The 14,226-nt window shown below is 39.9% G+C and overlaps 1 protein-coding gene across 1 annotated transcript; it reads right to left on the bottom strand.

The window, feature by feature from the left end:
- Positions 1 to 294: 294 nt before the first annotated feature.
- On the bottom strand, positions 295 to 1,287 carry LOC118800881 (olfactory receptor 1571-like). Its single transcript, XM_036561044.1, has one exon. It carries the CDS (start codon positions 1,285 to 1,287, stop codon positions 295 to 297), a length of 993 nt encoding a protein of 330 aa, XP_036416937.1.
- Between the last annotated feature and the right edge of the window lie 12,939 nt (positions 1,288 to 14,226).

The following is a 14,226-nucleotide window of genomic DNA, read 5'->3' as shown; positions in this document are numbered from 1 at the left end:
GTTTAAGCAGTGTGTAGACACTCATTCAAAAACTTTTCATGCATATATATATATATATATATATATATATAATATATATATACTTGCACGCTAATCAAAAAAATGTTAAAATTTTATGTAAAATTGATCATTTGCAGTACATTAAACTACAATCATGGACTTATTTTAATAAAAAATAAGTAAGTAATTATAATGCAAGCCTAAATAGAGGAATGTCAGTCTTTTAATTAAAAAAACAAAACAGTCAATGATCTCCTGGTTTATACCAGTAAGCCAAACTATAGTTATATCATTTTAATTCTTTGCAATGATTTTCACAGGGTTCTCCATTGCAAAGTTCACTTTGAATCGTCTGTAGAGTACTTTAATAGACTGCAATACCTCCTCTGTCTTCAGAGAATATATGATGGGGTTTAACATGGGTGGAACTGTTTGTGTCAAGACAGAGTTGATTATTCTAGTGTTTGGATGTATGTATGTTGTAAGAGCTGTAATATAAACGCCAATAATTGGTAGATAAAACATGGCAACTAATAAGAGGTGGGAAGTGCACGTTTTCATAGCCTTGAGTCGATCAGCACCATGTGAGATCTTGAGCAATGCAACACCAATACAAACATATGAGATAGCTATTAGCATCAATGGAAGGCAAAGCATAACAGCAATATTGACATAGGCCATCATGAAATTAGGGGAATTATCATTACAGGCTAGTCTGTATATGGGGCCATGATCACAGAAATAACTGTAAACTGTGGTAGAGCTACAGAAGGACAGTCTGGTAATCAGAGCTACACGGACTGCAACGAGAAATACAGAGACAAGCCAGATACCACCAATGATCAGAATCATTGTAGTTTTGGTGACAATAGCATGATACCGCAGAGGAAAACATATAGCAATTACTCTGTCAAAGGCCAAAGCAAGCAGAGTATATGACTGCATGGTCATAAAAAGAAAAATAAAAAACATGCTTGTCAGACAGTCTTCATAAGATATGTACTGGTTCTCGCGCAAAAACATGTATGCATACTTTGGAATGATAGCAGAGCTTCCAAACAGATCAGACAAGGCCAAGTTGAAGACAGCTATATACTTAGCTGTGTGCAGAGTGCGTGCCAGGTATATAGTACCTATTATAAAAGCATTTCCTAGAACAGTCACAGCGTAGATAAAGCACAAAAACATATAGTAATACTTTGCATGTGACATGTTGTACAATCCACTGATGTAAAATGCTGGTGGGTGGATGAATGTAGCATTCTCGAGGGGCACCACAGTGGTCATGTCAGGAGTCTGGTCTTAAATAAAATGTAAGAAAGAATAGTTATACAAACTTCAAACAGTTCATCACTCTATAAATTATCAAAGCACATATGCAAATAAAAAATAATAAGATAATTTGTAATATAAGACATTAATCAATAGCAAATGACCATCTCTGTAAACCTCAAAATCAACACATGGACTGAATGTTAAAAAGTGATCCACAGTAGTTTGACACAATACCTTCTGTAGGAGGACAAAGCCCTTTTCAACAGAATTTCAGGAAAGATCAAACACATTTATAACTGTCTTATGGTTACGTCATCCTCAAAAACACACCTTCCAAAAAAAAAAAAAGATCCCTATACAGAAGATTGTCTACTACATATGAATACATTTGCAGTGTATTATAAGATGTAGTAGTGGATTCTCTCATGAATCAAAGTTTTACAATCAGTGAAGAATCAGAACAGAATGCAAGGTTATCATGGTTGTGTCTGCAATGCTTCACTCCAGCAGTGCTCGCCAGAAGAAAAGAACCCAGTCATGTTCAAAGGGACTGTTAGCTTAAAATGCTGCCTGCCATACATCCATATTTATCCAACATTTAAAGGTATTGTAGATGTATCTTTAGTTGTTTTACATTTTCCACAATCCTTCAGAAGAAAAAAAAATCCAAATGGAAAGGGACTTTTTTTCAAATTTAGATTATTTTTGATTGTTTTGATTAAAGACGTCATTTGGATTGAGAAAAGGCTACTGTAATCTTTATCCTGACAAACAGAAATGGTGATGCCGTTTCTGACTAAATCTGACTCGTGACCTAAAAGTCATATCAATCATTTTGCCAGGGGTCAGATCAAAGTTTATCATATGTAGTGTGACATATAGTTTGGAAATAAACAAAATGTCAAATGTCCAAAAAAAAAAAAAATTATAAAACGGTTACATAATAAGATTTTATAAAATAATACATTTTATAGGTTACATGTCAACACTAATCCTATTTTTAATGACAGATACTGTGGTGAACATTTAGGGCCTTCTAGGCCTTCATACAAGGCCCAGTGATTTCTCAGAATCTTTTTAACTGAGAAAACATATGATTAAGATTTTATTGGGACAAGACCAGAATATTAATAATTTTTACTAATGGTTTTGGCCTAATCAGAGTCCAGATTTAAATCCTATAGAAAATAGTTATTTTCACATTAAACACAAACCAGCATGGCAAAGTTTTCCAACTGTTTGAAACCATCAGTGCTAAGTGGAGAAATATTGACTCTTCTTTCTGTAAAAAGCTGTTTGCAAGTTTACCTACAAGATGTCAACATTTGAAAAATCTAAGGGAAAATAATTTGTTGTTTTGACCATTAAAAGCTTGGCACATTTATTTTGCATGGGAGTTTATTTCACAGATTAGTAGCCTTGATTTTTACAGCAGAGTAAAGGTCTGCACTCCCATGGATTCCTGTGGGATCCACCACTATATGTCTTTACATCTCTAAACTCATAAGAGCTGAACTGTTTTTGAGAGCTGCTGTGTTTCGACTGGTTTTCAGAACTCAATCTTTTAAATTTACCTGGCCTTTGTTCTAATTGGTTTATGCGGTGTTGTACTCATAATTTATATTTATTCTGTAACAGATATGAAAAATAACAATAGCGAAGTAAACTCAAATGTAAAAGTGCTATATAGATGACACCAATCGATAATAAGTGCTTATCAGTCTAAATTCCGTTATGAATGCGCTTACGTGCTCACTCAAATCTTTCGCAGAGCATCCAGCAAAAAAGATAACATCATGCTTCTCTTATATAGCGGCAGAAAGCACAGAGCGATTCCACATGCTGATCCATTTTACTATGGCCAACGTAGACATGAATGTATCATAGCTATTGTGGAGGCAGATTTAAATGAGTTAAAGAGGTTATCAATAATAAGTAATTACATTTGACAGGGGCTTGACTTGTTTCTCATGTTTTGTTGGTCACAGTGGCAAACTGTGACTATTACCAAGGTCCTCATAGGTAAGTCTGTCCACTCGGCAGCCACCTATTTCTTTGAATGAGGAGAGACTTAAACACTCAAAACTCAAGACCAAATTTTCCAACTTCTTCATCAGTTATAATCACACAGGCTGTTTTTGTTATTATGCCTTTAAAACTGATATATATGTAAATAGTCTCTGTGCTGACTGGCTACCAGGTATTGTACCTCATTCAAAAATCAGTCTAGGCTGAGACAGTGCTTAAAAGATAAGTGTGAAGGGGTGAGGCTTACCTGATGTAGGCTGAAAGTGAACTTATGTAAACATGCTAGTTCTCATGACATTACAAAAAGTGAAATCAAGACAGGCTGTATGTGTCCCCTTAATTAAAAATAATGTGAGGAAAATTCAAAGTAAAGAACTGCCACTAATGAAAACATCACCACTATTATGAGGTGGGAAGTGCAGGGTTTGTGAGATCATACGCAGAGCAAAACCAATGCAAACAATCCATTGGATTAATGGAAGGAAATATAGACATAAACCATTTTAAACTTAATAAAATTATCATTACAGGCTAGTCTGAAGATGGGGCCATGATCACAGAAATAACTTCCAGCTGTGGCAGATTTACAGAAGGACATAGACAACATGGAAAAGCCACATAACACCACTGATCAGAGTCATTGTTGTTTTGGTGACTTTAGCCTGATATCTCAGTGGAAAACGTAGCATTTACTCTGTCAAAAGACAAAGTAAGCAGAGTATGCAGCAAGACTTAATGGTCATGAAAACAACATGCTTGCCACACAGTCTGCATAAAATATGTACAGGTTCAATAATCCTCAATTTTGTTTCTGCCCTGAACATTATGCTTTCTGAGGCACACAAGTTGTTCCTCGGTTAATTCTGAGCCAACGGCATGGGCATTGTATGTCACTCGGTAAAGTCCAAAGGAGGTCATGCAAGGTCCTATTGAACCACTCACATTGTCCATTACCTTGGGGATAGTAAAGGGTAATCCGAGTTGTTCATATTCCATAAACCTTGCAAAGCTGTTGAATGAGTAAAGTCTCAAAATTATAACCTTGGTCAGAACGAGTTCTTTTTTGGTACACCAAACAAGTAGAACCAATTCTTCACCAAAACTTCAGCTACAGTGGCAACACGCTGGTCTTTGGTGGGAATCGCTTGGGTATGTTTAAAAAACACACAATACAACGGCAGTAAGACCCGGCAGAAATGCAGCTAATTGAGGGACAGTAGGACCCAGCTGCATGGTAGTTTTTACAAACTATGTTTGACTGTTTCACCGGTTCTTTTTTAAGCTCACCTGTGGCTTGCTTGAGTATATATTGCTTGAGTATAATTCATGTTGTGTGTGTGTACGGGCAAAACATGTTCCCCTGTCGTGTGAGACCGGTGTGCCTGCGTGGAAGTGGAAATAAATTCCATCTCAGAAAGGTTGCAGTTGCCCAAACCAGTATCATTGCCGTCAAGGCATTTGAAGCCTGAGGTTGAGCTAGTGGAAGGCCAGTAAAGGCCTTGGATGACTGGTGCTGTTTCCAACTTAAACCCAAGTGGTGCTTACTTGAAGCTTTCTTACTGTTGTCAGATGACTCCAACCAGAGCTTAAATCTTCATGACAGTTCATAGTGCTCCTGGGATCTGGGGAGGGTATCCAGGTGGTAAATAGCTGCTGCTGTTGTAGGTGCAGTCAACTACACTAGTGGCACTAGCCACTGTTTGTGTTTGGTTTTTTTTATTGCTTTGTTTTATTTTGCTTGACCATTTGCTTTATGGTTTTGTTTCTTTATGGTTCTGGAATTTGTGTTCTGGATGGTCATATTGTAGTTTCTTTTGTTTTGTTTTTTTTGGCCTGTTATTACTGTTGGGATTTAAATAACTGCATTGTACTGTTTTAACTTTGTCTTTAAATTAGAATTATAAAATTATAAAGTCTTCCATATTGCAATCTACCATATCCCTTGTTGATAGGATTAAAACCCATTGGTATATAGAGTGAGTCTTGTGTAGAAAGTGGGGATTTGTGTTTACTTATTTATTTATTTATTTTATTGTCACTTATTTACTGGTTGCTTGTGTTTTTTTGTTTTTTTTTTTGTGCCACTTGAGGTGGAGTGCTTTGCTTGAAGTCCAGTGGGTATTCATTGACATCTTGGGAATCATTGAAAGTTGCACTAGCCATATAAATATGTTTAAGACTTTAATGATGGAAGTTGATCCAAATTAAGCTTTTATTTGTGTAGTTTTTATTAAATTAATTAATTAATAAAGTGTTATCCTGTAGCACATCTGCCACGTGACGTTCATTTATTTGAACAGACCTAATGGTGGGAAGTATAGATGGCATTAGTGTTTAATAGTTCTTATATATATTTTTAACTCACAAGTTGCTCTCATCCCTTAATTGAAAGTGCCGTATTCAGATAACTGGGCTTATAAGGAGACCAGTGGCGCTGCTTGTGCCCACATTAACTTTAAGGCCTTTTTGTTTGAGATGAGAGAACACTGTCTCCAATCACTCAAGATGCTGTTGAACATCAACAAACATTCGCTCCATCAGACGCTGGGGGTGCCAGGTGCATTGCAGAGTCCAAAGGGCATAAGAAGACTTCCTGATACTTCCATCCTTCTGTTGTTCTAGCACAATAAGAAAGGCATAGGGATTGTTACTTTCTCTTACAACCTGATTATCAAGGAGCTTCACCTGGCAAAAATAATCTGATACTTATCCAATTATCTCTACCTCTAATCTCTCTACAACTTCTTCTGTGGACAGGCCTTCAAGGGATAGAAGATTACACTGAATAAGGGCCGCACTTTTAGGCTCTAAATTATGAGAGAGCACTGAAGCTTTGCAGCACGTACCATCTGTTCAAAGTAGGGTCTCTGCAGGGGAAAGGTCCTCAACGAGGCTCTGCACAGTACTGAGAACATGAAGAGGAACCAGACATACATTACTACATCCAACATTGACTAAAGGGGACATAAGCTGTGCTTCTCTCAAAATACAAGAAAGCAAGGGAAATTAAAAGACCATCAGGAACGCTACCCTCTTTAAGATCTAAAGGTTCCAACACAAGCTGCATACCAGTAGCACAGTGAAGCTGAGGGCATGTAACAGGAGTCAAGATCATTGTACCTGCTGGGATATGAAATAAATTCTTACCCTGCCATCACACCTTGGAGCATCAGTTTTCGCTAGAGCCTCCACCTGTTGACAGTAGCGCAATGCACACTGCAGTTCCAGAGCCACTAATTGCACCACATTCTTTACACATTTCTTTATAGCATTCTTTTTGCACTGGACAGCAGGGCTGGATGGATCATTAACAATCAATATACCTCGATGTAGAATAGTTCTAGACTTCTATGTTCAGCTACAGGTAACCACTATACAAAATTTCAAGACTGTTTGCAGCCCTTAACCCAAGCCAATCACATTTCCGCAGCTTCTCTTGCTCTACCCTAGCAAAGAGCTCATGGAAAAAAAATATTTGTTAGTGTTGTCACCATTGACCCAATATCGACTGAACAGGGAACCTTACTGCCCCCTATTATAACGTCTACCATGGGACAGAAACGCATCCGCATTTTCCCCAACGAGAAGGCCTGGATGAATAGCAAGGTCCGTAATCTGCTGAGAGCACGGGATGCAGCCTACAGGTCAGGTGACGCAGTAGCATGCAGTACTGCTATTGCCAACCTGAAAAAGGGCATCAAGCAAGCCAAAAGAGCTCAAAGGCAGAAAATTGAGAACTACTTCATCAGCAGTAACCCTCAAGGATGGCAAGGCATTCTTGAGGCAAGTCTCTTATCAACCACAACAGCAACAGCACAGTCCTGTCCACTGGTGATGCCACACTAGCTGAAGAATTCAACAGCTTCTTTGCCCGCTTTGACAAGGGTAGTGGGGAAACCACTAGAGAGCAACCCACAGCATCAGACCTACCATTGGTGCTACAGACATATAATGTGAGGAAGTGCTTCGCATGTGTGAACTCCAAGAAAGCAGTAGGCCCAGATGGGATTCCAGAAAGGGTTCTGAAAGGCTGCGCAGCTCAGCTCGCAGAGGTATTCACCAGCAACTTCAACATGTCTCTGTCACTGGCTGATGTTCTTAAATGCCTTAAGACTGCTACCATTGTTCCTGTACCAAAACAAACGATCACCAAAACCCTCAATGACTTCTGTCCGGTTGCACTCATTCAAATTACTGTAAAGTGCTTTGAGAAACTTGTCCAGAAACACACTAAAAACATTATGCCCCCTACTTTTAAACCTCACTGGTACGCATACCACACCAGTCGATCCACAGAGGATGCAATCTCCACAACCCTGCACATCACCTTATCCGAATGCCACCATCAGTCAGGCTGGGAACCAGGTTTCACTACTGATACTGAACACTGGTGTTCCTCAGGGCTGTGTACTGAGTCCACTCTCTTCACCTATGATTGTGTTCCTGTCCAGAATGCAAATACCATCATCAAGTATGCGGATGACACAACAGTGATAGGGCTGATCTTGGGCAATGACAAGGAGGTACAGCGTCTGGCTGCTAGGTGTTCAGACAACATCCTAGTTCTAGACACGAGCAAGACCAAGGAGCTCATCCTTGGCCGGGGTGTATATGCTCCACTCTTCATTAGGGTGATATAGTGGAAGAAGTACCCAGCTTCAAGTTCCTTGGTGTACACATATCTGAGTATCTGAGGATTTATCCTGGTCTGTCAACACCACAGCACAACAGTGACTCTACTTTCCAAGATCACTCAGGAAAGTAAATATCAACAAAGATCTGCTTGTTACCTTATACCATTGCAGTATTGAAAACATTCTCACTTACTGCATTTTAACCTGGTGCACCAATTGCACCCTGTAGCAAGTCATCAACAATGCGTCATTTTTGCATGTGTCGGAGCCCAGCTACCATCATTTCAGGAGCTCTACAATTCCCTCTGCCTCTGCAAAGCCACCACTATCTGCAGTGACCCAACACACTCCTGCAACCAGTTCTTTACTTTATTGCCCTCTGGATGTCGATACAGGTGCATCAGTGCCTGCACTCCCAGACTACAAAACAGTTTCTTCCCCAGAGCAATAATTTTCCGTAACCAGATTTGAGGAACTTTAATCCTACACACCACAATAAACTCAACTGCCCAATGGCAGCTCTGAGCACTTTCTCACTAACTGTATTTCAACCACACAAGACATACTTATTAAATATTGCACATTGTTCACTTTATATTTTACATACAGTATATGATGTGTAGTATCGTATATATAATATGCATAGTGTAGCGTAGAATAGTATATTTTACAGAATAGTATTGTATTGTAGCGAACACTGGCTGAAACTTTACCCCCAAGCTGAGTGTTTCTAATGTATCAACAACCCAAAAGTTAAGGGCCTCTTGGCTCCAGTGAGTCTGGAGTTGAAAGTGTAAATCTGTCGACTTAACACTCCCAACCCCAAACTCAGTCAAATTTACGATTGAATCAAGAACCAGCACCCCTTTCCCTCGACCCTGGGGGCAACAGAACACCTCCCTGGAATATTGGCCACATGGCCCTCCAAAGTCCTGTGGACAACTTTATCTTTAAGTAACAGAAAGTACATTTCTAAGGTATATGTCCACTCCAAACTACAACCATTCGTTAGAACTCTTTTTAACTAAACTAGACATACCAAGAACGGAACTGATACAACAATCTGGACTGCAAATTTAAACTTTCTAAATTCCCTGGGGATCTCAAGCATGGACCCACAGCACCCCCAAGGGGTGAAAATGAGAAATACCACATCACCACCATAAGGACATGTGCTTATAAGGAACCCAAGATACTTCTTGCTTTGTCTGCTTGATTATCAACATTTATATAATCTGTAAGCAATACTACTTGTTGTATTAATCTTGTTGTTGTGTAGTACCTAAATATGTATCTTTTTCTACTATTAAGTGCTAGAAATACATAGAGTATAACTTGACAACAGACAGACCCAACCATTTAATTGCTATGAGTTTAGACCATTGACCAATATGTATCCTGAATGTGGTTTTCCTTTCTTTTCTTCCTTTGTTCCTTTTCTTTTATTGTCAATTTTATTTCTTCATGCATTGGGTCATATTCAGATATTATAGGCAAATATTACCTTTGTTCTTTAACATATGTTGTGTATCAGGTAACAAGGGTTAAACTCTCTCTTAGAAACATACCTGAATATCCTAGTTGTTCATTCCTTGATTTTGAAAGTTAAACCAATTTGATGATATAGAAATGTTTCTTTTTCTTTGTTTAAACTAGCTGAAACAAAGGAGGCAGTGATTCTGGGGAAGGCATTGCTAAAATTATGCACAACCAATCAGAGTTGGAAACAACGAGTAGCTAGTTAACCTTAGGTAAGGAGAACCTATCAGCACTCTGGCTCCACCTCCAAAGGGTAGGGCCTCCAGCCGAGCAAAACCAGAGTGCACTGCAAATTTCAGTTGTTCAGTTCAGAGTCCTGCGTTCTCAACAAGAGGATAGCTAAATTTCTAAGTTTGTGCCGGCCTTGGTCAGAAAGACAGGTCAGAAGTATTAGAACGCTAAATTTTGAAACCTTTGTTTGTTTCCTAACTTGCATGTTTGTCTACACACCTTAAGTTTGCACCATAATCAGAGAAGGAAGGTGGATATTTCTTGTCTGGCCAGGGAGAATATATCCATAACTTTCGATTCTGCTAAAGAGAGGTAGTTAGTTCAATTAGTATCACCAGCCTCAGAACCCTGACTGCAACCTGAACCTCGCCAGCGGAGTGGGAGCGGTTCTGACGCCACGGAGACCCAGCATCGCACCCAGAGCCATGCACTGATCTGTGAACAGATCGACCATCGAAAGGCTGCCCAAGCTCCACCGTCAGACGGCCATGAGACGCCTCCGCCCAATCACTGACAGAAAGGCGCGTGCCCGCACGGAGATGCAGCATCCACGGCCAGGAAGGAGATGAACCACCGCGTGAGTTCCAGCCTTCGATCGAGTCCATCCTGAGACGACCCCTCCTGAAGTCAGACTCTGACTCCAACATAAGCTGGAACCATCAATTTGCAGTCAGGGCCCTGACGCCAATTTATTTAATAAGAGAACTTTTAATAGGTACATCCAGCCATATAGTTATTCCTGTCCATGCTTAGGTTAATTCTCTAGAGGCTCTCCCAAGCAACTTCCCAAAACCACACTGCCTCATACCATTTAGCCGTGAATCACTCTAACTTACTTGAGCTATTTTGTCTTTCACTTTGTTTTGTTTTGTTTTCTGGTTTTGTTTTCTGTTGTTTATCATTGAATGTAGTCCAAAAGTAGTTTGATATGTAGCCAATAAATTCCCTTTTCTGAAGCATCCTTGGTGCAAGCATTTCTCTCTCTTGCCTTGGTCTGTAGACTTCAAATAAATCCGGGTTACCCCACACACGTATATAAGGTTCTAGCAATAACAACATTAAAAATCGCAAAACCCGTTACAGTATACTACGGTACACATGTCTATCTCTAATGTTCACATTAGATAGAATGTGAGACTGCTACACAACCTGACTGATTGCATCTGTTACTACCTATTGCTATATGGTCACTGTTTACCGACCACACGTCACTTTATACTGTGACATTCCAGCTATGAACGTTGTCACTTTAGTACTGCGATATTCCAGCCATGGTCCTCCATCCTGAACTACAACCCCAATTCCAAAAAAGTTGGGACGCTGTGTAAAATGTAAATAAATGTAAATAAAAACAAAATTCCATGATTTGCAAATCTCATAGACCCATATTTTATTCACAATAGAACATAGAACACATATCAGATGTTGAAAGTGAGACATTTTACCATTTCATGAAAAACATTAACTCTTTTAGAAAATGATGGCAGCAACGCATGTCAGAAAGGTTTGGACAGGGCTGTGCTTACCATTGTGTAGCATCCCCTTTTCTTTTAACAACCGTCTGTAAACGTCTGGGAAGTGAGGAGACCAGTTGCTGGAGTGGGAGAGGAATGTTGTCCCATTCTTGTCTGATGTAGGATTCTAGCTGCTCAACAGTCCTGGGTCTTCTTTGATGGATTATTCTTTTCATGATGCACCAAACGTTTTCTATTGGTGACAGGTCTGGACTGCAGGCAGGCCAGGTCAGCACCCAGACTCTTCTTCTGTGAAGCCATGCTGTTGTGATGGACGCGGTATATGGTTTAACATTGTCTTGCTGAAATATGCATTGTCTTCCCTGAATGACCGCTGTCTGGATGGAAGCATATGTTGCCAAAGGCTGTATATTTCGTTCAGCATTAATGGTGACTTGACAGATGTGCAATACACCTATGCCATGTGCACTTATGCTCCCCCATACCATCTTGGATGCTGGCTTTTGAACTGTGTGCTAATAACAAACTGGGAGGTCTTTACTCTGGAAGATGCAGTGTCCAATATTTCCAAAAAGAATTTCAAATTTTGATTCATCTGACTACTATCGGACACTTTTCCACTTCACCTTGGTCCATTTTAATTGAGCTTGGGCCCAGAGAAGTTGGCGGCGTTTCTCGATCCTGTTTATATATGGTTTCTTCTTTGCATGATACAGCTTTCACGTGCATTTATGGATTGCACAGCAAACTGTGTTTACAGACAATGATTTCTGGAAGTGTTCCTGAGCCCATGCAGTGATTTCCAGTAGAGAATCATGCCTGTTTTTAATGCAGTGCCACCTGAGGGCCCAAGAATCACAAGCATCCCATATTGATCGTTGACCTTGTCCTTGGGTACAGGGATTTCTCCAGATTCTCTGAATCTTTTGATGATATTATGTACTGTAGATGGTGGGATATCTAAAGTCTTAGAAATTTTACATTGAGGAACATTTTTCTGAAATTGTTTTACAATTTTTGGATGCTGTTTTTTGCTGCTTGGTGAACCTCTGCCCATCTTTGTTTCTGACAGACTCTGCCTCTCTAAAATGCGCTTTTTATGCCCAGACATGTGAGTTAGTTTGCAAATTGCTCCTCCAGCATTTTTTAACAGTACCACTTACTTTTCCAGCCTTTTGTTGCCCCTGTCCCAACTTTTTTTGAGATGCGTTGCTGCCATCAAGTGCTAAATGAGTTAATATTCTTCATGAAATGGTAAAATGTCTCACTTTCAACATCTGATATATGTTCTATGGTCTATTGTGAATAAAATGTGGGTCTATGAGATTTGCAAATCATTGCATTCTGTTTTTATTTACATTTTTTTTACATTTTACACAGTGTCCCAACTTTTTTGGAATTGGGGTTGTATTTTACTACTCCCCCACTCCAGAACTTGCACATTCTCATGCCACATGCATGTTCACATGCACCTAAGCCTGTATTGCACCTTGCATATTTCTTTTTCTGTAATTATGCTGTATATGTCTATTTTATTTAATATTATACTATTTTATTTTAATTCATTTTTATTTCTTCATTTGATTTAGGTAGTTTGTAGTGTTGTGCCCACTGAATCTTGCTGTACTTGTACAATGACAGTAAAGGTATTCATATTCATACAAAACATTAGTAAATGTCTGAACTAGAACCATCACCACACCCTCCCACTGTGTGGCTCATCACTCTGAAGTAGAGCCATCACCACACTCTCCCACTGTGTGGCCCATCAGAATTAGCAAATTAGAGCTCCAGAGCTCTCCCAGGCCCTGATGGATCCTTTCTGCCTTCACTTCACTCTACTGCCTTCACACTACTGCTCCTGTCATTCTTTCCAGATTCTACTTGTTATACCTCTTACACTTTTCCATGCACTTCTATGAGATCTTTCATTTTAGAGTCCAGCCCTTGTTTAACTCTCCCAGTTTATTTATTATTTTTTTTTTTTTATACCAGTTCTGTGCCATTTTCCTCTGCAATACATACAAACTCTTAGTTGGGCCTTGTGGTGCACCTCATAGCTCCCCTTAAAGGTCAGCCATCTCCATGACTCACATGGCAGAGCTCCTTTGCATGCTCTGCTCAAGTAATACTGTCCTCCAAACTCCGAACTCCTGACCAGCTCAATGGACATCCTGAGTTTATGTCTGTATATAAGGAGAGCTGGAGTTTACCTGGTCGACTCCTGCACAGTGGAGCATCACACCAGCAGGAACAGGAGCAAATGCTGGTGCAGGTCAGTGGCATTAGCTGAGTAGAGAGCATTTGTTAAAAATGCTCCATGAGACCATCACAGAGTGGTCTGAGTTTTCCAGATGCCCAGCCAGTTGCAAACCTCAGCCATGACGGTTGCCCTGGTCACTGTGGAGCTCCTCCAGCACACTAAGAAGAACTCTTCTGTCAGCAGCATCACAATCTGCTCCAGGACTGCATACACTTTGGACCATTTAGTGAAATAATCCATTCATAATCCAATCCGTCTTTTCTCTAGTGTTTGGAGCAAGTCCACAGAATCATCAATGTATGGGGTAGTGGATACGAGTCAGACTTTGTTACAGCGTTGAGCTGCTGGTAGTCCACACAAAACTGCAGCCTTTTTCCTAGGGCTACTTGACGGCTCAATATTTTCTGTTCAGCGAGACAAATCCATTGCCACTCGTGTGCACTGCCCATGACCCTGGGGATCTATCCAAAAGCTCTAGGGACTGCCCTTGAGTTTTTCTGTGTGCTATATATATAGGTCACATCTTCTGCAGAAGTCCTCCACATCCCTTCTCAACCATCCCCAGTAAAAACTTTATTAGAAGCAGCAGTGTTTTCATGACTCTGAAATGACTGGACCAAACAAAGCCATGCATGGCTTTTAAAGCTTCTACCAGCAGCCCTCTTGACACAACCATCTGCCATGTCTTCTCCCCATCACTGGCTTTATCCAGGCTCACTTTAGAACACTGTAAATTAGCTGCAGAGTGTGAAACTTGTCCCACAACCCTTTTGTAAATGGG

Source organism: Colossoma macropomum, unplaced genomic scaffold (genome assembly GCF_904425465.1).
Source record: "Colossoma macropomum unplaced genomic scaffold, Colossoma_macropomum, whole genome shotgun sequence".
Taxonomy (NCBI): Eukaryota; Metazoa; Chordata; class Actinopteri; order Characiformes; family Serrasalmidae; genus Colossoma; species Colossoma macropomum.
The sequence above is the reverse complement of the archived record's forward strand: the minus strand, read 5'-3'. Positions and strand labels throughout refer to the sequence as shown.

Coding starts and splice junctions, on each gene's coding strand:
- LOC118800881 (XM_036561044.1), bottom strand. CDS start 1,287: ATGACCACTGTGGTGCCCCTCGAGAATGCTACATTCATCCACCCACCA.